The following is a 21,203-nucleotide window of genomic DNA, read 5'->3' as shown; positions in this document are numbered from 1 at the left end:
TCCCGACGGGGTGAGGGAGGGACCCTTCCTGGGGGCTCATCATTTTAGCTTTGTACGTGTGCACTTAAAGAATGGAGAAGTCTGTCACCGGGGGCAGCAAATCTGTCTGTCTTTCTTTCCTCGTGCCTTTGGTGTCGTGCTTTGGAAGACTCTCTCCTCCTTCAGGCTGCAGAAACAGTCACGGAAATACTCTTTGAGTTCTCCAGTGCCTTGGTGATTCCAACTCCCCTCCCCTCCCATTGCCTTACAGAAAACCGAGTGGCTCTGTCTGAACTGCCAAACTAAGCGACTGCTGGAGGGCAGCCTGGGAGAGCCGGCCCCCCTGCCACTGCCCACCGCGCAGCAGCTCCCCGCGGGGGCCCCGCCCCGTGCAGCCGGGACAACCCCTCCCAAGCAGAAAGCGCCGCAGGGGCTGGGCCAGCCATCAGGCCCTCCGCCTGCCAAGGCCAGCCCCCTGCCCACCAAGGCCAGCCCCCAGGCGAAGCCCCTCCGGGCCGCCGAACCCAGCAGGACTCCAAGCAGTGCCCTAGAAAAGAAGACAGCAGCCCCAGCTAAAGCGGAGCCTGTGCCGAAACCGCCTCCGGAGACCAGCCTGCCCCACGGGACTGCTAAAGCAAAGACCAGGGTGCAGAGGACTGAGCCCACCACCCCTGTCGTCAAGGCTGTTCCAGAAGCCCCCAAGGGTGGGGAGGCAGAGGTCAGTCCCGTTCGTGTTGCAGGGACCCTAGCTGGGACAGTCTAGGGATGGGGGCTGGGTTGGAGGCTGGGGTCAGGCCCCCTGGGGCGGGCAGAGGAGGGCGGGGGTGCCTCGGTGAGGCCCTGGCGGGTCTGGAGCCTGTGAACCACAGGCTAGTCCTGAGTTTTGCTACCATTAGATCTAGTGAGGTTTCTCTTTGAGAACCCGGGGCTGCTTGGGGTCTACCATGGAACCTGCAAGTTATTCAAGAGACATGGGGAGGGCGGTGGGCTCTGACTGCCCGGGAGGTGGAGCGCCCCTTCCCTGGGTCCCTGGGACTGGCAGGGAGGGCCGGGCTCCCCGATCAGCCGTCCGCCACGGGTGTCAGTGTCTGCTTCTCACCTGCCGCAGGAGCTGGTGGGCAAGCCTTACTCTCAGGACCTGTCCCGGAGCCCACAGAGCCTCAGCGACACGGGCTACTCTTCTGACGGCGTCTCCAGCTCCCAGAGCGAGATCACAGGTGTGGTGCAGCAGGAGGTGGAGCAGCTGGACACCGCGGGGGTGGCGGGGCCACGCCCGCCCAGCCCCTCCCAGCTCCGCAAGGTGGGCAGCGTGCGGCCCTCGCCACAGGCCCAGGGCTCGGCCCCCAGCGGCGAGCGCAGCAAGCCGCCCGGCCCCAGCGGCGGCGGCGAGGAGCAAACGCGGCGGCCGCACTCCTTGTCCATCATGCCTGAGGCCTTCGACTCCGACGAGGAGCTGGAGGACATCCTGGAGGAAGAGGAAGACTCCCTGGAGTGGGGGCGCCCGAGGGAGCAGCAGGACACGGCCGAATCCTCCGACGACTTCAGCAGCCAGCTGAGGCACGACTACGTGGAGGATAGCAGTGAGGGCGGCCTGTCGCCTCTGCCACCCCAGCCCCCGGCCCGGGCGGCGGGAATGACGGACGAGGAGTTCATGCGGCGGCAGATACTGGAGATGAGCGCCGAGGAGGACAACCTGGAAGAGGAGGACGCGGCCACCCCCAGGCACGGCCTGGCCAAGCATGGCGCCCAGAAGGGCGGCCCCAGGCCCAGGCCAGAGCCCGGCCAGGAGCCGGGGGCCCCGCCCAAGAGGCGCCTGCCCCACAATGCCACCACGGGCTACGAGGAGCTGCTCTCCGAGGAGGGCCCAGCGGAGGCCGCCGATGGCACCGGGGCCCTGCAGGGGGGGCTGCGCCGCTTCAAGACCATTGAGCTCAACAGCACAGGGAGCTATGGCCACGAGCTGGACCTGGGCCAAGGCCCCGACCCCGGCCTGGACCGGGAGCCCGAGCTGGAGATGGAGAGCCTGACGGGCTCTCCGGAGGACCGCTCCCGCGGGGAGCACTCGTCCACGCTGCCGGCCTCCACGCCCAGCTACACGTCGGGCACCTCTCCCACCTCCCTGTCCTCGCTGGAGGAGGACAGCGACAGCAGCCCCAGCCGCCGGCAGAGGCTAGAAGAAGCGAAGCAGCAGCGCAAGGCCCGGCACCGCTCCCACGGGCCGCTGCTGCCCACCATCGAGGACTCCTCCGAGGAGGAGGAGCTGCGGGAGGAGGAGGAGCTGCTGCGGGAGCAGGAGAAGATGCGGGAGGTGGAGCAGCAGCGCATCCGCAGCACCGTGCGCAAGACCCGGCGGGACAAGGAGGAGCTGCGGGCCCAGCGGAGGCGCGAGCGCTCCAAGACGCCCCCGAGCAACCTGTCCCCCATCGAGGACGCCTCCCCCACGGAGGAGCTGCGGCAGGCGGCCGAGATGGAGGAGCTGCACCGCTCCTCCTGCTCTGAGTACTCGCCCTCACCCTCCCTGGACTCGGAGGCCGAGGCCCCGGACGGCGGCGCCCCCCGGCTCTACAAGTCAGGCAGCGAGTACAGCCTGCCCACATTCATGTCCCTCTACTCGCCCACCGAGACGCCCCTGGGCGGCTCCGGCACGCCCGGCGCCAGCCGGCCCCTCAAGAGCGCCGAGGAGGCCTACGAGGAGATGATGCGGAAGGCGGAGCTGCTCCAGCGGCAGCAGGGCCAGGGGGCAGGGGGCAGGGCGCCCCACGGGGGCCCCTCTCAGCCCCTTGGGCCCCGGGCGCAGGGCTCCTTCGAATACCAGGACTCTCCAGACCGCGAGTACGGCCGGGCCGCCCCTCCCGCCCCGGAGGGTGCGCCCGCCGGCCTGGGAGCGGCTGTCTACGAGGAGATCCTTCAGACGTCGCAGAGCATCGCCCGCATGCGGCAGGCCTCCTCGCGGGACCTGGCCTTTGCCGAGGACAAGAAGAAGGAGAAGCAGTTCCTGGACGCCGAGAGCGCGTACGTGGACCCCATGAAGCAGAACGGCGGCCCGCTCACGCCGGGCACCAGCCCCACCCAGCTGGCTGCCCCGGTGCCCTTTTCCTCCTCCTCCGACGGCGGCGGCGGGGGCCGCGTCATCCCGGATGTCCGAGTCACCCAGCATTTTGCCAAGGAGCCTCAGGACCCCCTCAAGCTGCACAGCTCTCCCGCCTCCCCCAGCTCTGCCTCCAAGGAGGGCAGCGCACCCTTCGCCCAGGGCCCTGGGACCCCAGCCTCCACGGCCGTGGCTCCTGCGCTGCCCGCCTTGCCTCGAGGGTATGTGGCCCCCACGTCCCCCGCCGGCTCCGAGCGCAGCCCCTCGCCGTCCCCCACGGCCCGCAGCTACGGGCAGAGCCCGGCCACCGCGAACTACGGGTCCCAGACCGAGGAGCTGCCCCAGGCCCCCGGCGGCCCTGCCAGCAGCGGACGGGCCGCCAGGGAGAAGCCCCTGCGTGCGATGGAGGCCAAGAGCGGCTCTCCCCACCCCTCCCAGGGGTACCCCTACTTTGCCGGCTCCAGCCCACCTCTCTCCCCGTCTTCTCCCTCAGAGAGTCCCACATTCTCCCCCGGCAAGCTGGGCCCCAGGGCCACAGCAGAGTTCTCTACACAGACGCCAAGCCCGACCCCAGCCCCGGACATGCCACGGAGCCCCGGCGCCCCCGCCACGACCCCCACGGTGGCTCAGGGCACCCAGACGCCACACCGCCCCAGCACGCCTCACCTGGTCTGGCAGCAGCCCTCGCAGGAGGCCCCCTTCATGGTCATCACGCTGGCGTCGGACGCCTCCAGCCAGACCAGGATGGTGCACGCCAGCGCCTCCACCTCCCCGGCGTGCTCCCCCACTGACACCCAGCCCACCGCCCACAGCTACAGCCAGACGACACCCCCGAGTGGGTCTCAGCTGCCCTCGGAACCTCCCGGGCCGTCCGGCTTCCCGCGGGCGGCCAGCGTGGGTGCGGACGGGCCCCTGGCGCTGTACGGCTGGGGCGCCCTCCCCGCCGAGAACATCTCCCTGTGCCGGATCTCCTCCGTCCCTGGGACGTCCAGGGTCGAGCCAGGCCCCAGGCCCCCCGGCAGCGCCGTGGTAGACCTCCGCACGGCCGTCAAGCCCACGCCCATCATCCTCACTGACCAGGGCATGGACCTGACCTCCCTCGCCGTGGAGGCGCGGAAGTATGGTCTCGCCCTGGACCCGGTGCCGGGACGGCAGTCCACCGCCGTGCAGCCTTTGGTCATCAACCTCAACGCCCAGGAGCAGACCCATGCCTTCCTCAGCACCGCCACCACCGTGAGCATCACCGTGGCCGCCTCTGTGCTCATGGCGCAGCAGAAGCCGCCTGTGGTCTACGGAGACCCCTTCCAGAGCCGGCTGGACTTTGGCCAGGGCGCAGGTAGCCCCGTGTGCCTGGCCCAGGTCAAGCAGGTCGAGCAGGCCGTCCAGACGACCCCGTACCGAGGCGGGCCCCGGGGGAAACCGAGGGAGGCCAAGTTTGCCAGGTACAACCTGCCCAACCAGGTGGCGCCTCTGGCCAGAAGGGACGTCTTGATCACGCAGATGGGCGCCGCGCAGACCGTTGGCCTCAAGGCAGGCCCCATGGCAGAGCCCGCCGCCGAGCCCCACCGCGCCACCCCTGCAGAGCCGCGGCCGCATGCCCCGCCGGGTGCCCGGAAGCCACACACGGTGCTGGTGCAGATGGGAGAGGGCGCGGCGGGCGCTGTGACCACGCTGCTCCCCGAGGAGCCGGCGGGAGCCCTGGACCTCACAGGCATGCGGCCCGAGAGCCAGCTGGCGTGCTGTGACATGGTGTACAGGTTCCCCTTCGGCAGCAGCTGCACCGGCACCTTCCACGCTGCCCCCAGCGCGCCCGAGAAGAGCGTGGCCGACGTCGCACCCCACGGCCAGGGCAGCGGCCCCTTCTACAGTCCCCGGGAGCCGGAGCCCCCCGAGCCCCCCACCTACCGGGCACAGGGGCTAGTGGGGCTTGGGCCCCACGAGGAGCAGAGGCCCTACCCACAGGGCCTCCCTGGCAGACTGTATTCCTCCATGTCCGACACCAATTTGGCCGAGGCGGGCCTCAGCTACCACGCCCACAGGATGGGGCAGCTCTTCCAGGGCCCGGGGCGAGACGCGGCCGTGGACCTCAGCTCGCTGAAGCAGTCCTACAGCCTGGGCTTTGCGGACGGGCGCTCCCTTGGGCAGGGCTTACAGTACGGCTCGTTCACGGACCTGCGTCACCCCGCAGACCTCCTGGCTCAGCCCCTGCCCCTGCGGCGCTACAGCTCGGTGTCCAACATCTACTCGGACCACAGGTACGGCCCTCGGGGCGAGGCAGCTGGCTTCCAAGAGGCCAGCCTGGCCCAGTACAGTGCCACCACGGCACGCGAGATCAGCCGCATGTGTGCGGCCCTCAACTCCATGGACCAGTACGGAGGGCGGCATGGCGGCGGCGGCGGCGGCGGCCCTGACCTCCTCCAGTACCAGCCCCAGCCCGGGCCCGGGCTCAGCGCCCCACAGGGGCTGGCTCCCCTCAGACCTGGCCTCCTTGGGAACCCCACCTTCCCGGAGGGCCACCCAAACCCCGGGACCTTGGCCCAGTACAGGCCCACGGCAGCCCAGGGAGCAGCGGTCCGACAGCTGCTGCCATCCACGGCCACCGTGCGCGCGGCCGACGGCATGATCTACTCCACCATCAACACCCCAATCGCTGCCACACTGCCCATCACCACCCAGCCCGGCTCAGTACTGCGGCCCATGGTGCGTGGCGGCATGTACAGGCCTTATGCGTCCGGCGGGGTCGCAGCCGTGCCGCTCACCAGCCTGACACGCATGCCCATGATCGCCCCGCGGGTACCGCTTGGGCCCCCGGGGCTGTACCGGTACCCTGTACCGAGTAGATTCCCCACCGCTCCCGGCGTGCCACCGGCCGAGGGCCCCGTCTACCTGGGGAAACCTGCCGCTGCCAAGGCGCCAGGGGCTGGGGGCCCACTGAGGCCGGAGCTGCCGGCAGGGGCTGCTCGGGAAGAGCCTCTCCCCACAGCCACCCCTGCTGCTGCTGCTAAGGAGGCTGCAGCAGCCCTAGCCCCGGCCCCACTGGCTGGCCAGAAGCCCCCGGTAGATGCTGCTCCAGGGGGCGGCAGTGGGGCCCCCGGCCGGCCAGGGCTCGAGAAGGAGGAGGCATCCCAGGAGGAGAGGCAGCGGAAGCAGCAGGAGCAGCTGCTGCAGCTGGAGCGGGAGCGGGTGGAGTTGGAGAAGCTGCGGCAGCTGCGGCTGCAGGAGGAGCTGGAGCGGGAGCGTGTGGAGCTGCAGCGGCACCGGGAGGAGGAGCAGCTGCTGGTGCAGCGGGAGCTGCAGGAGCTGCAGACCATCAAGCACCACGTGCTGCAGCAGCAGCAAGAGGAGCGGCAAGCCCAGTTCGCCCTGCAGCGGGAGCAGCTGGCGCAGCAGCGCCTGCAGCTGGAGCAGATCCAGCAGCTGCAGCAGCAGCTGCAGCAGCAGCTGGAGGAACAAAAGCAGAGGCAGAAGGCTCCCTTCCCTGTGGCCTGTGAGGCGCCCGGCCGAGGGCCTCCCCCAGCGGCCCCTGAGCTGGCTCAGAACGGCCAGTACTGGCCACCCCTGACCCACGCAGCCTTCATCGCCGTGGCAGGGCCTGAGGGGCCAGGGCAGCCTCGGGAGCCCGCGCTGCACCGCGGCCTCCCCAACTCCGCCTCGGACATGTCGCTGCAGACGGAGGAGCACTGGGAGGCAGGCCGCAGCGCCCTCAAAAAGCGGCACTCGATGCCGCGCCTGCGGGACGCCTGTGAGCCCGAGCCGGCGCCCGAGCCCTGCGCGGTCAGGAGGATCGCGGACAGCAGCGTGCAGACGGACGACGAGGACGGGGAGGGCCGCTACCTCCTGACCCGGCGGCGCCGCACCCGGCGCAGTGCCGACTGCAGCGTGCAGACCGATGACGAGGACAGCGCCGAGTGGGAGCAGCCGGTGCGCCGCCGCCGGTCCCGTCTCTCCCGCCACTCAGACTCCGGCTCGGACAGCAAGCACGAGGCCGCGGCCTCATCCTCCACTGCCGCCACCGCTGCCGCCGCCGCGAGGGCCACCAGCAGCGTGGGTATCCAGACCATCAGCGACTGCTCCGTGCAGACGGAGCCGGACCAGCTGCCCAGGGTCTCCCCAGCCATCCACATCACAGCCGCCACGGACCCCAAGGTGGAGATCGTCAGGTACATCTCGGCGCCGGAGAAGACCGGGCGCGGGGAGAGCCTGGCCTGCCAGACGGAGCCGGAGGGGCAGGCCCCGGGAGGAGCCGGGCCGCCGCTTGTGGGGCCAGCCGCCATCAGCCCCTACCTGCCCGGCATCCAGATCGTCACCCCAGGGCCCCTGGGGAGGTTCGAGAAAAAGAAGCCGGATCCCCTGGAGATCGGATACCAGGCCCACCTGCCCCCGGAGTCCCTTTCGCAGCTGGTGAGCCGCCAGCCTCCCAAGTCCCCCCAGGTCCTCTACTCGCCAGTCTCACCCCTGTCCCCACACCGGCTCCTGGACGCCTCCTTTGCTTCCAGCGAGAGGCTGAACAAGGCCCACGTGAGTCCCCAGAAGCACTTCGCCGCCGACAGTGCTCTCCGCCAGCAGACGCTGCCTCGCCCCATGAAGACCCTGCAGCGGTCCTTGTCCGACCCTAAGCCCCTCAGCCCCACCGCCGAGGAGTCCGCCAAAGAGAGGTTCTCCCTCTACCAGCACCAGGGGGGACTGGGTAGCCAGGTATGGGCACAGGGGCTCGTCCAGGGCGGGGCAGGGGTCTCCGTCTAGTCTGGGGGGCTCCACGGGGAAGGGCTTCTCCCGGGGTGGGGGTGGAGTTGCCGCCCGCTCCCGAGGCCCAGAGGAGGCACTGGGGAGCTCTGAGCCTCCCTCAGTGCACGTGTGGCGGAGTCTGCAGCCTGGCGAGCGCACCCAAGGCGAGCACCCACACGCACTCACGGGCCCCGCAGGCACCCACCCAGACGCCACCAGAAACGTCCACCTCCCCTCACTGCTGCCTCCGCAAGGCTCATATCTAGTCCAGCCCCTGCCGCCCCCACTTTCAGGCCCCCGTAGCCCTCCGGTCTGAGCCCTTCCCCCTCCAACCCTCTGCCGTGGACGTTTCCCGAGAAAACCAGTCTCACAGACCCGTGAGCACCCCCACGTCCTAGCCCTGGCCTGGCTTCCGCTGCCCCACCTGCAGCCCGAGTGCATCGGCCTAGCACTGGGGGGCCCTCTGATGGGCCGCAGCGTGCCCCCCGCCGCCCCTGGAGCATGCACTTCTCCTCATCTGTGGCTCCAGGTGCCAGTGGCTCCTGGGACCTTGGAGGGGACACGGGGGTGGTGAGGGTCTCACCCCCACGGACTTCGAGTGCCAGGCTGAGGAGGGTGGGTTTTGTTTTGAAGGCCCTTGGAGCCCTTGGAGGTTGTAGGCAGGCGAAATGGGACAAGATGGGTGTGTTAGCAAGCTTCCTGGGCAGAGTGTGGGCAGATGGGCTGAAGGGAGTGACCCCAGGGAGGGGGAGGGGCCCAGGGCATCGTGAGGCCTGCATGCCGTTTCCTGGGCGTGCTGCCGAGGGGAGCGGTGGTGGGCCCTGCGGTGGGGCTGTGCAGGGGAAGGGCTCAGGCAGTGGAGAGCGCACACCTGGGGCGGGGGGGGGGGAGGTGCAGGCCGGAGGGGGTGGGGTCCGGAATCCGGGCTGGCAGGGAGGGCCGGTCAGAGAAGCAGGTGGTCAGGCTCCAGGCTGGAGTGGACAGAGGTCCTGTGGGCGGGCCCCGTGGGGTCCTCACAGTAGCGGCCAAAACAACCACACAGACAGCTGAGTGCGGAGTTCTGAGAGTGAGCCGTGTCCCGTTAGAGGCCCCCCCTGTGTTCCGAGGGCACGCGTGGGGGCGCACTAATGCGCGGCCTGCGGTGACGGTGGGTGGGAGGGGCTCGTGTAGTGTCTTGGCAGGCCCCAGCGTGCGAAGCCGGCGGCCAGGCCCCAGTGAACTCTGGGTGTTTGGGCGTTCCGCGCAAGTCCAGCAGCTGGGGCTTCCTGGAAGGGCTGAGCCAGAGGCGGAGGGAGCACCCGGGACAAACCTGCCCGCGGTGCGCACTCCCAGGCCGTGTGGAACTTCGGGGCCAGGGCGGGGCCCCCCGGAAGGGCAGCGTTATGGAGCCTCGACCAGGGAGCCATGCGGCAGGAGATGGGGCTGGAGAGGACCTGGAGGGGTGCCAGCAGCCCCAGAGAGCAGCAGCGGGCTGGCAGGGCCGAGGAGGGAGCACAGGCGGGAGAGTCTGGCAGAGGGCGCTGCAGGGCAGTGGAGGACGAGGAGGGGGGCGGGTGACTGTGCTGCAGGTCCCTGTAGAGGGGAGTAGGGCGGGGGGCGGAAAAGGACGCGGAGCCTGCGGCAACTGACTGTCAGCGTGTGCCCCTTCCCGTGATCCTCTGGGAAGCCTGGTGGGCCCAGCACCCATTCCACTCCTGTCCGTGTCCCTCCACTGCCTGTGGTCCCCACCAGCTGCCAGGACCCACACCCAGAGCCAGACCTGTGCCCTCGCCTCTGCGATCACTGAGAGGTGGGGGGCAAGCCCGTGGGGCGCAGGCAGGGGTCCTCGGAGCCAGGCCAGTGTGAGAGACACCAGCACAGACGGGCGTCTGCTTCTTCCCTGCCTTCCTGCGGCTCAGAGCACCCGGGAGGACGAGGACTGTGCGGTGATCACAGGCCAGTGGGTGGGCTGGGCAGGCCTGGAGGCTGCCTGGGGAGTCAGGGCACCCACAGTCTAGAACCCAGCCCCCACCACCCCAGCCAAAGCCGGGGCTCTTCCACCCTGTGCCCCTTGGGTCTCAGTGCTGCCCACCCTTCCCTCTGTCTCAGGTGTCGGCGCTGCCACCCAACGGCCTGGTCCGCAAGGTGAAGCGGACACTGCCCAGCCCTCCTCCAGAGGAGGCTCATCTGCCCCTGGCTAGCCAGGCCCCCCCACAGCTGTATGCGGCCAGCCTCCTGCAGCGTGGGCTGGCGGGGCCCACCGCTGTCCCCGCCACCAAGGCGAGTCTGCTCCGGGAGCTGGACCGGGACCTGCGGCTGGTGGAGCACGAGTCCACCAAGCTGCGCAAGAAGCAGGCAGAGCTGGATGAGGAGGAGAAGGAGATCGACGCCAAGCTCAAGTACCTGGAGCTGGGTATCACCCAGCGCAAAGAGTCTTTGGCCAAGGACCGCGGTGGCCGTGACTACCCGCCCTTGCGTGGCCTCGGGGAGCATCGTGACTACCTGTCAGACAGCGAGCTCAACCAGCTGCGGCTGCAGGGCTGTGCCGCTCCCGCTGGCCAGTATGCAGACTTCCCCGCCACGGCTGCCGTTCCCGCCGCCACACCCTCCGGCCCCGCTGCCTTCCAGCAGCCCCGGTTCCCATCTCCGGCCCCACAGTACACTGCGGGCAGCGGCGGGCCGGGTCCCAATGGATTCCCAGCCCACCAAGCACCCACATACCCCGGCCCCAGCACGTACCCTGCACCTGCCTTCCCTCCTGGCACCAGTTACCCTGCTGAGCCTGGCTTGCCAACCCAGCAGGCTTTCCGTCCCTTGGGCCATTACGCAGCCCAGACGCCCATGCCAGCCGCACAGAGCGCCCTCTTCCCGGCACCGGCTGACGGCCGTGGCCCCAACCAGAAGCCACGCCAGACATCACTAGCCGACTTGGAGCACAAGGTGCCCACCAACTACGAGGTGATCGCCAGCCCTGCCGTGGCCATGTCTTCGGCCCCGTCGGAAACCAGCTACAGCAGCCCAATGGTTAGCAGCAGCTACGAGCAAAGCAAGGCCCCCGAGTTGCCTCGGGCTGCTGACCGGAGCAGTGTGAGCATGAGCCCAGCCCCCGCCTACCCCTCCGACTCCCACTACACCAGCCTGGAGCAGAACGTGCCTCGGAACTACGTGATGATCGACGACATCAGCGAGCTGACCAAGGACAGCGCCGCCACTGTCCCCGACAGCCAGCGCCTGGAGCCCCTGGGGCCGAGCGGCGGCGGGCGTCCAGGGAAAGAAGCAGGGGAGCCGGGCGTCCTCGAGGGGCCCACGCTGCCCTGCTGCTACGGCCGAGGGGAGGAGGAGTCCGAGGAAGACTCCTACGACCCCCGTGGGAAGAGCGGCCACCACCGGAGCATGGAGGGCGACGGCCGGCCGGCCGGCACCCACTACTACGGTGACGGTGACTACCGCCACGGTGCTCGAGCAGAGAAGTACGGTCCGGGCCCCGTGGGGCCCAAGCATCCCTCCAAGAGCCTGGCCCCGGCTGCCGTCTCCGCAAAGCGCAGCAAGCACCGGAAGCAGGGCATGGAGCAGAAGATCTCCAAGTTCTCGCCCATCGAAGAAGCCAAGGACGTGGAGTCGGACCTGGCCGCCTACCCCTCCCCTGCAGTCGGCAGCGGCCTGGCCTCCCGCGGCAGGAAGTTCCAGGAGGAAATCACCTACGGGCTCAAGAAGAACGTGTATGAGCAGCAGAGGTACTACGGGGGGTCCGGCCGGGACCCAGCGGAGGAGGAGGACCGCATGTACAGTGGGAGCAGCCGGTCCCGGGCGGCCACTGCGTACAGCGGGGAGAAGCTGTCCAGCCACGACTTTGGCGGCCGGGGCAAGGGGTACGAGCGGGAACGGGAGGCTGTGGAGCGGCTCCAGAAATCGGGCCCCAAGCCCTCGTCCCTGAGCATGGCCCACGGCCGGGCCCGGCCCCCCATGCGAAGCCAGGCCTCCGAAGAGGAGAGCCCCGTCAGCCCCTTGGGGCGGCCCCGCCCACCTGGGGGCGCCCTCCCCCCTGGAGACACCTGCCCGCAGTTCTGCTCCAGCCACTCCATGCCTGACGTCCAGGAACATGTCAAGGACGGCCCGCGGGCCCATGCCTATAAGCGAGAGGAGGGCTACATCCTGGATGATTCCCACTGCGTAGTTTCTGACAGTGAAGGTAATGGCGGCTGGGGGTGACTTCCGCAGATGCTCAGCGCCTGGGGGCCGTCCTGCCCATGGGGCCCCGGGCCCCGGATGTCCCAGCGCGTCCTGGCCCGGTGCTGCATGCCGAGGGCTCTGCCTTCTCCACCCGCACCCTGGCCAGGCCACGGGAGGGTGGGCGGGGCCTGGGGTTTTGCTGTGGCGGTGGTGCCCCCGTGGTTTCCTTGCATGGCTTCCGCTGGGCCGCCCCCCGCAGCCGACCCGGGGGTTGACGGTGCTCTGTTTTTGGTCTCTGAAGCCTACCACCTGGGCCAGGAGGAGACAGACTGGTTCGACAAGCCCCGGGATGCCCGCTCCGACCGGTTCAGGCACCACGGGGGCCACGCGGCCTCCTCCTCCTCCTCCCAGAAGCGAGGCCCCGCGCGGCACAGCTACCACGACTACGACGAGCCCCCCGAGGAGGGCCTGTGGCCACACGAGGAAGGTGGCCCGGGCCGCCATGCCTCAGCCAAGGAACACCGACACCACGGCGACCACGGGCGACACTCGGGCCGCCACGCTGGCGAGGAGCCGGGCCGGCGTGCTGCCAAACCACATGCTCGGGACCTGGGTCGCCACGAGGCCCGGCCTCACCCTCAGCCCAGCCCTGCCCCGGCCATGCAGAAGAAGGGCCAGCCTGGGTACCCCAGCCCGGCTGAGTACTCACAGCCATCCCGCACTCCATCAGCGTACCACCATGCCTCTGACAGCAAGAAGGGCTCCCGGCAGGCCCACTCGGGGCCCGCCGCACTGCAGCCAAAGCCAGAACCCCAGCTGCAGCCGCAGCCGCAGGGTCGGCAGGCACCTCCAGGGCCACAGCAGCCACAGCCACCACCATCCAGGCAGACGCCCTCGGCAACGGCGTCACGCCAGCCACAGATGCAGCCGCCGCCGCCGCAGCAGCAGCAGCAGCAGCAGCAGCAGCAACAGCAAGGTCACGGGCTACAGGCTCCCCAGCAGACGCCGTCACAGGCTCGGCTGCAGCAGCAGGGCCAGCCAACTGCCCGGGGCCCGGCCCCCGCTGCCAGCCAGCCAGCAGGGAAGCCTCAGCCGGGCCCCACGACAGCCACAGGCCCCCAGCCAGCAGGACCGGTAAGTGGGGTTCCGGGGCACGGATCCTACACAGGGAGGTCGCTTCGGCCGCAGCTTGGATGTCCCCTTGGTTCCTGGCTGGGCACGGGCAGAGTTGACGGGCTGCATCTCAACCAGGGGTTCTGTGTTGCAGCCACGGGCAGAGCAGACGAATGGCTCTAAAGGGGCAGCCAAAGGGCCCCAGCAGGGGAGGCCTCCTCAGGCTCAGCCGCCACCGGGACCTGGACCTACAGGTGAGCCTCCCCTTTGATGTCCTCAGCTGTGGCCCAGACAACCCAGGCTGCCCTCTCCCCACTCAGGTGCCCGAGCTCCCCCGCCCTGCACGCCCTCGCTGCCCCCAGGAAGGTACCCCGGGGGGCCGCAGGCCTCCCGGCAGAATGACCGGCGCTAGAGTGCGCAGTGGGGTCAGCAGCGCTGGGGCCTCAGGGCCCAGGCAGCTCTCGGCGGGGGCCGCCGGAAGGGACTGGTGAGCAGGGCCAGGACTGGGACTTCGAGCTCCCTCCTTCCTTCCTTCCTTCCCCTCTCCCGTCCTCTCCCTTCCTCCTTTTAACCTCTTCCGACTTGCTTTTTTTCTGCTTCTTCCCACTCCTTTTCTTCCTGTTCTTCCTCCCTCATTCCTCTGCTCTCCTCCTCACCCTGCCCCCTCACCGGACACCCTCACGGCTGCGCTCCCGCTCAGAGCCTGGGACGCCAGGTCCCGCTTGGCTCCTGAGGGTGGTCTCTCTCCCCGCAGGCGCGAAGGCCGGAGCCAGGCCCGGGGGTGCCCCAGGGGCCCCTGCCGGCCAGCCGGGGGCTGAAGGGGAGAGTGTGTTCTCCAAGATCCTCCCCGGCGGGGCGGCAGAACAGGCCGGCAAACTGACAGAAGGTGAGCCCTGCCCACGTACTGCCGGGTCCCCGGGGGTTGGGGGTGGCCGCCCTGGGCCCCGCTGTGGGTCTGGGGGGCGACTCCAGGCTCAGTCACTCAGGCCGGGCCAGCCCCGCGGTTCTGGGCCTGGAGACGGCCTCCCCGGGCCGCGGGGCCCCGGTGAGGAGGGCGTCGGAGCCAGCGTCCTGACGCCGCTCTCCTTTTTCCGTGCCGTAGCCGTGTCTGCTTTCGGCAAAAAATTCTCCTCCTTCTGGTGACCGCGCCTCCTTGAAGGGTGAGTACGAAGCTGCCTGTCCCCAGCCCCCCGGCCACCAGGAAAGGCCTAAGGGGCTCTCTTGGGTGCTCCCAGTCCTGAGGGGTCCTCCAGGGGGAGTCCGGGCTCCAGCCGCAGGTGACGATGCAGCTGGAGCCACCGTGCCCTCTCCTGCACGTGTGGTGGGTGCGGGTGGAGACGCAGGGCCCCATGCACGGAGGCTTCACCGCGGGGCCACCCAGGCGAGGCTCCCAGCGAAGGGGAGCCAGGGTTCCCACCCCCTGGTCCTCCTCCAGCAGCCCCCATCCCCCCGTCCCCCCCACCAGTCCCGCACGGGGCACGAGGGTGGGGGCCGGGGACGCAGCTCCCCCCAACCCTCCTGCGTGCGTGTTCCGCAGGCTCTTGAAGAGATGAAGGGAGATGATATTGCTGTGGAAAAATCTCTGGAGTCAGAGGCCTGGGCGCAGCTCTGGACTCTGCGTATAACAGTGAGTGTCAGGGCCGGGGTGGGGGGCACAGAGGAAAGGCGAAGGGCCGCCTGTCCCTGCAAGTGTGGGCTGGGAGGGGCCCGTTCGACCTCCTTCGGCTGTGACCGAGACCTCCGGGCATGAGATCGAGACACTGTTGGTGTCCCAGGCCGAGCTCGTGGCCCACGAGAAGGAAGAACGGAGCGAGCAGAGGGGTGGGCAGGGAAAGGACAGAGAGGAGAGGAGGGTCACCGGGACAGACAGGCCCGGCCCCGGACCGGGTCAGCCAGGGAGAGGGCGGAGGGGCCTCGGGACGGGGCCCTGGCTCTGTCTGGGCGGCAGTGGCCGAGGCGGGATGAGCAGCTTCCTCCCGGAGCCTTCCCTGGCCTCGGCCCGGCCTCTGTGGGGCCGGGGGAGGCGTGCCGTCAGCATGTCAGGGAGGGCGGCCGGCTGTCAGTGCTGCTCTGTGCACAGCCGGGGCCCCTGCGGCCTCCCCCTCTGTCCGCCACCGCCTCTCGGGTTCAGAGGACGGAGGTTTGGGGGCTTCTCGTGGTGGGCAGGGGCATGTGTCAGGGCCAGGGGGCCAGCAAGCAAGTCCGAGGGCAGCCCTGCGGCCGGGCCTGCTCGGGGGACAGAGCTGGGGGTGGTGTCGGAGGGGCTGACTGTCTCCAGAGGGACAGTGTGGGGACAGTGTGGGGACTGCACGGGTCCCGTTTCCCACCCGCTTACCCGTGTGTCCCACGGACAGTTTGTCAGACCCCGGGGAGGGTCTGAGCCCCGCGCCAGCGCCGGGGACACGGCAGGGAACAAAGCCAAGTCCCTGCCCCCCGAAGCTGACAGTAAGTACATTGAGTGGGACAGAGACTAAATAAGTTAAACAAATAAAAATCAGATCAAAAAGGTAATTTCCGAAGGCGATCAGTGCTTTGAAACCTTGAAGGAGGGTCCTGGGACAGAGGGGTCTGCTGCGGGGAGAGTGAGGCTCCAGGGGAGGGGCTGCAGCAGGGGTGCCGGCGAGGGGGCAGCGCCCACGGGGCCCTGCTGGCCAGTGTTGCAGGTGGGCTTCGGGGCAGACAAATAGCCAGCCCCACCAGAGCCCGGCGGAGGGGGAGGTGGTCAGGGGTGAGGTCTGGGGGGCGGGAGCCAGCTGGGGGGGCTCTGGAGCCCGAGTCAAGAGCCCGGCACCGACCCTGACTGCAGCGGGGTGCTCCTCCTGCCTTCACGCCCACCGCTCTCCTGCTCCGCCGGAGGTCCCCCCCGGGGTGCCCTGGAACAGATGGGAAACCAGACATTGTGCTGGGGGGAGGGGCGGCCCGTGGCCAGGTTCACGGCAGTGTCCACCCGGGTTCCGGGCCAGGGCTCCGTCACTGGGAAGGGGGAGGAACCACGGGCACGGCTGTGTCCCGGGTCTGGGACGTGCTGTGGGGGTGGTGCCGGGACCGCTCCCTTGGTAGCTCGAGGGGTCTCCCCTGAGGCCTGGCGTCGGGCTCACCGCCAGGCCGAGCGCGCAGCTCTTCCGTGAGCGTCCGTGTCCTGGTGTCTCCCGCGGCAGCTTCCCGAGTGGTTGGGAGAGGCTTGCCGTCGGAAGCCCAATCCCACGTCCCTCACTCAGGCGGGGCAGAAATCAGTCCGTGTTGTGTTAGAGAGATGTCCCCTCCTGGCCCACCCCATCCTTCTTTTCTTCCCGTCCTCCTCTGTGTGGCCTCAAAGCTGCCCAGCACGCGTCTCTCCAAGCCTCAGTGGGTGGGGTCCTGAGGGGGAGGGGGAGAGTCCGCCCCCCTCTGGGGGGTGGGGCAGGCAGCCGAGCCCATGCAGTGGTGCGGGGTGGGAGCCAGCTGTCCACGGCTCCTGACAAAATCCTTCTTCTTCCCTCCCTCTCTCCCTTCCTTCCTCCCCGCCTCCCCACTTCTCTCCTCCAAGCACCTGCAACCTGGCGGACCCTTGGCCCACAGACTCACCAGGTGGGACGTGGCAGGCAGCCTCCGCGGAGGCAGGACATTTTCTAGCAGCAGCTGCCTGGGGGACGCGCCTGCTGGTGGACAAGTGGGACCGCTGGCCCGGGGAACTCTGATTGTCTTTCTGGAGACCCTGCTCTCCTCAGGGTGCCGCCGTCGGGGCGGGCTGTGGCCAGGAGGGAGGAGCTCTCTCTGGAAACCCCTGCCGCTGCGCAGCCGCTGCTCTTCCCACGGCCTGGCCGGCCAGGCCTGCGGTGCGTTATACACAGAGTTCGGGCACCCGCTCCTGTTCCTGACGGACGCCGCCCTCCCTGCACAATGCCAGAAGTTTTTCCACAGCCTTGGAGACGGGCTCTGACTGAGGGCTGGGGGCCCCGGGCTCCGTTTTCTTCACATTCCAGCTGGCCCGGCTCCCTCTGTGGCCACAGGGGTCTGCGCCCTCACCCTGTCCTCTGGGTGACACGGGGCCAGACTTGCGTGCGGCTAGCGCGGGGTTGGGAGTACTTTACAAACATTAGGACCTAACACTGTCTCATTGCTCAAATAAGAGGCCATAGCACCGAAAAGCAGCGTGGGCCCCGGCGGAGGCTCCTCCCAGCCCACGGGTGGCGCATGCCAGCACGCTGGCCACCCTCTCAAAGCCATCCCCCGAGCCACCCTGAGCGTCCCAGCGGCACCGCCATCGCCTCGACCGGCCGGCTCCTCCTTCCTACACCTGGGGGTTTCTTTTGATTTCAGGAACAGCCTTAATCATTTCAGTTTGATTTACGTGTATACCTCATGAACATTCTTCTTTCGTTTCTCCTTCTCCCCTCCGTCTCTCCTCTTTGCTCACCTCCTTGACTCCCCTCCCCACCCCACCCTCCTTGTGACTGATGGTTTGGTCTCCCCTCTGCTCTGCCCCTGCTCAGAACAGGATGAATGTTGACCTAGAAGCAACAGCGGGCAGCAGGCCACCAAGAGCACAACCCCAGGGCGGCGAGGTCTCGGGCGGCCCCTCGGCCCGCCTCTGTTTACTGTGCAACTCCAGTCCTTCTTAAGCCATCAGCAGTGGGAACGCTCAGAGCAGAGGGGCCGGGGCTTCTGCCAGCCGAGGGGGCACCCAGAGCCCCGTGCTGGGGAGTGTGGCGCCACCCCTCCACCTGCTGGACCGGGTGGCGCTCCTCCCCGAGGCCCTCCCCCTGGGGACTTCCTTTGACCTTGGGCACAGCCACAAGTCTCATCTCTAACGTTCTATGCAATGAAATATAAACCCTCAAAGACAACTGTTAATATTTAATAAATTCCATGTTATGTATAAGGCGTTCATTGCAGACATGCAATCGAGAAACTGGATAGATATACGCTCATATCAACCCCCCCGCCCCTGCCCCCGCCCCGCCCCCACCGTGTGTGTGAACTCTCAGTCTGTGGCATGTTCGACCTGTGGCAGGGCTCGCCGACGCTGGGCGAGTCGCCGCCTGTCCCGCAGTGGAGCATGCACGGCTCGCAGCCTCTTTGCACGACTTCATCGTTTTAAATGCTCGACCCTCTTGCTTGGAGTTCTTTTTGCCTCAAAACCTCTCCTTCAGGAGCGCTTCTAGCTGACTTCTGCACGAGCTAGCGAGGACCTGCCGGGCTTGCCGCCGAAGCATGCCGGGCTGCGGGGGGCAGTGCGAGGCCCCGCGCGCCCTGCAGGCTTCTCTGACCAAGGTGGCAGGGGACACGGGGTCTCTGGGGTGGACGTGCTGGTGAGGCCTGCGCAGGATGTGTGTGTGAATGTTCGGGTTTGCTGGGCCGTTCTGAGGGTTTTCATCTGTAAATCACGCCCCTCTGACCCCAGCCTCGGGCCAGAGGCGCCTGGCTGTCCCAAAGCAGCGGCACATGGCTCGGGGGCAGAGCTGGGCCTCATCCGTGGACAGACCGGCCCCAGGCAGGGCCGTGCTGTGCCCCGGGGCCCACAGCTCCCGACCGCGCCCCATGCCCCTGCTCTGCGGCTGGGAGGCTCAAAAGTGAGCGAGCTGAGAGAGGGCTCCAGGGGCCCAAGCGTGCTCGGGAAGAACTGGACATCGGGCCCTTGTGGTGAGGACGGCTAAGGTGTCATCTTGGACCAGAACGGGCGTTCACATAGGCAGTGGCTTCGAGCGGAATTTCTCGGGAGGCTTCCCAGAGGCGAGCTTAGAGAAAGCCCTGTTGCGGCTCCCTCCACCTCCGTCCCGGGGTCGGAACTCCCTGCCCACCCCCATCCCGCCTGGCCCAAGGCCCCGCCCTCCTCCACAGTGCTCTGGTTTGCATTTCTCAGGGGCCTGACTTCCCTTTAAGGTCTACACAGCCCTTCAGAGAGGGGCCCTCGCACACTGCAGGCAGCTTTGGGTGAGGCAGGAAGCTGTCAACCTGTGTTGGGCTATCTGAGCAAGGGCGGAGGCAGGCCGCCATCCACCGCCCCTGACCACCCAGGGCCAGGTCTGCGTGGGGAGGCGTCTGGCGGCTGGATGTGTGGGCGCCCGAGGCAGTGATCCTTCCCACTGGAAGCCAGGGTGTGGGACGCAGAGTGAGGAAGACATGGAGGCGACCGCAGGCCAGCGTCCATCAGCCCCAGCCCCAGGCTCTAAAATACTCACTTCTCAGCAAACGTCCCTGTGGGTTTGAAATTCCTGACGTGCATCACTCCCCACCTCCCAGCATACCCAAAGGATACATCTGAACCCGACGCTCCTTGTGAGGGTGGTTGGTGCAGGCCTCTGGGCCGAGGGAGCCCTGGCCCTCGTGTGGGTGCAGCTGTGACTCGGGGGCACTGCGGCCAGAGGCTCAGGGACCAGCATTCGTTGCCACGGGCAACAGGAGCATCGGGTGCGTCTCCAGTAGGCGAGGGGTCTCTGGGACGCAGGCCAGGCCTTTCCCTTACCTGCCCCCCACCCCGTGTCGTGAGCAAGGGCATCGCCTCTCTGCCCAGCACACTCACTTCAGCGACACCACCCCGCCCCCGCCATCTGCTTAGTCCTCGGGAGGAGTGTGGCCTTGGGGCCCATGCCGAGGCAGCAGTGACGGCAACTGTGGCCTGTCTTCGGGGGCCTGCGGGGAGTCTGCCGGGCAGGCCCTCTGCCAGGGCACCGCGGTCCCGGCCTGTGGGCCCCTGCCTGCCCTTGTGCCCTGCTCCCCCCGCCCCATTTTGTAAATACTTGTCATCGTGGACTCCGACAGGGTCAGAGTGACAGGCCTGATCAACTGAAACTCCTCAGAGATGTCACCTCTGTCTCCCTGGGTACCTGCAGCCCTGCGGCCATGGCCCTGGAGAGCCATGGAAGTCGTGACATATTGTGCGTGTGCATGTGAACCAGTGCGTGAGTGGGTCTGTGTGCGTGTCCGCCTCCTCCGGCCTCTGGGATTGAATCAGCTCCCCTCTCCGGGGGCGGTGCCCTGGAGGGGGCCGCCCGGCGCCTCTCCTCTGCTGGCTTCCACGTCTCGTTTTCGCTTCCTCCTCCCTCCCTCCTTCCCGCCCCCTTTCTTTCCTTCTCCCCTTCTTTCTTTGAGGGGGGGAAGAGTGCTGTACAAAGTCAAACAAACAAGTTTACAGTTGTAAGTGCAATGACCCGAGTCCTCCACCTGACCTTGTGAAACACGTGCCGTCCTCCTGTGCCCCGTGAGAACTCGTGGTACTTCGGTGTCCCTCCCCCTGTGTTGTGACAAGGTAATTCTGTGGTACCAGAATAAAAGGACTTGATATAAACGATCTACAGACTGTCTCTGGGGTGGTTTCTGAAATGGGAAGGCTCAGCCAGAGGGACAAGGCCCCGAACTTGTGATAGTGCAGTCTGCTGACAGTGCAAGGGAAAAGAGAGAAAAGGCAGAGCTGCGGGCATGCCAGCAACGCAGGACCCTGGCCACACCGAGCTGTCCAAAGTCAGTGGGCCCCCGCAGAGGGGCCCCAGGAAAGGTCCTGAGCTTGGCCTTGGAGGGAGCGTTAGGTCACTGCCCAGACTTTTGAGGGCTGGTGCCTCCTCGGCCTGGGAGGGTCAATCTGGCTGTACAGCGTTCTGGTGCCTGGTTCCGGGAAACAGGCGTGCAGGTGCTGCCCCCTGGTGCTGCCAACAAGCCCTACACCTGTCTGCCCTGCTCTGTTGAATCCAACCCCTAAACTCAGGGGCTGCCAGAACTTAGACCTCCCAGGAAGGATGGGATAACCTCCTTTCTAAAGTAACGCAGAGCTGTGCCCTGACTGTTGTGGCTCAGTGAATTGAGTGCCAGCCTGAGAAATCAGGGCGCATGCCTGGGTTGTGGGCGGGTCCCCAGTTGGGGGCGGGAGAGGCAACTGATCAATGTATCTCTTACACAATGATGTTTCTCTCCCTCTCTCCTTCCCTTCCCCTCTCTCTAAAACTAAATAAATAACTTTTAAAAAAATAAAGTAACCCAGAGTTTGCTAGATAATTTTTAAGACACTAATAAACAAAAAGGAGGTCAGCCTTGCCTCTGGCCTTCCCCCCAGAGTTAGTATCTGGATGCATGTCACTCCTGCTTGTGTGTATCTTTTTTTTTTTTTTCACTTTAAACAGAAGTTAGAAGGTGCAGCACTGCCCATTTATTTCTACGTTTACCCCGGGCACGCAGG

The 21,203-nt window shown here is 67.5% G+C and overlaps 1 protein-coding gene across 1 annotated transcript in view; it reads left to right on the top strand.

The window, feature by feature from the left end:
* Window positions 1-20,833, top strand: part of BSN (bassoon presynaptic cytomatrix protein) — a 76,602-nt gene extending 55,769 nt beyond the window's left edge. Inside the window, exons 4-12 of the mRNA XM_045856863.1 lie at window positions 251-697; window positions 1,088-7,762; window positions 9,881-11,960; window positions 12,243-13,075; window positions 13,209-13,308; window positions 13,809-13,940; window positions 14,157-14,214; window positions 14,592-14,681; window positions 16,581-20,833. Coding sequence (XP_045712819.1) covers window positions 251-697; window positions 1,088-7,762; window positions 9,881-11,960; window positions 12,243-13,075; window positions 13,209-13,308; window positions 13,809-13,940; window positions 14,157-14,197 — 10,308 coding nt within the window. The 3' untranslated portion in view covers window positions 14,198-14,214; window positions 14,592-14,681; window positions 16,581-20,833. The remainder of the gene's footprint in view (window positions 1-250; window positions 698-1,087; window positions 7,763-9,880; window positions 11,961-12,242; window positions 13,076-13,208; window positions 13,309-13,808; window positions 13,941-14,156; window positions 14,215-14,591; window positions 14,682-16,580) is intronic.
* The last annotated feature ends 370 nt before the right edge of the window (window positions 20,834-21,203 follow it).

This window comes from Phyllostomus hastatus, unplaced genomic scaffold, assembly GCF_019186645.2.
Source record: "Phyllostomus hastatus isolate PE091 unplaced genomic scaffold, TTU_PhHast_1.1 phas_scaffold_129, whole genome shotgun sequence".
Lineage (NCBI taxonomy): Eukaryota > Metazoa > Chordata > Mammalia > Chiroptera > Phyllostomidae > Phyllostomus > Phyllostomus hastatus.
The sequence above is the reverse complement of the archived record's forward strand: the minus strand, read 5'-3'. Positions and strand labels throughout refer to the sequence as shown.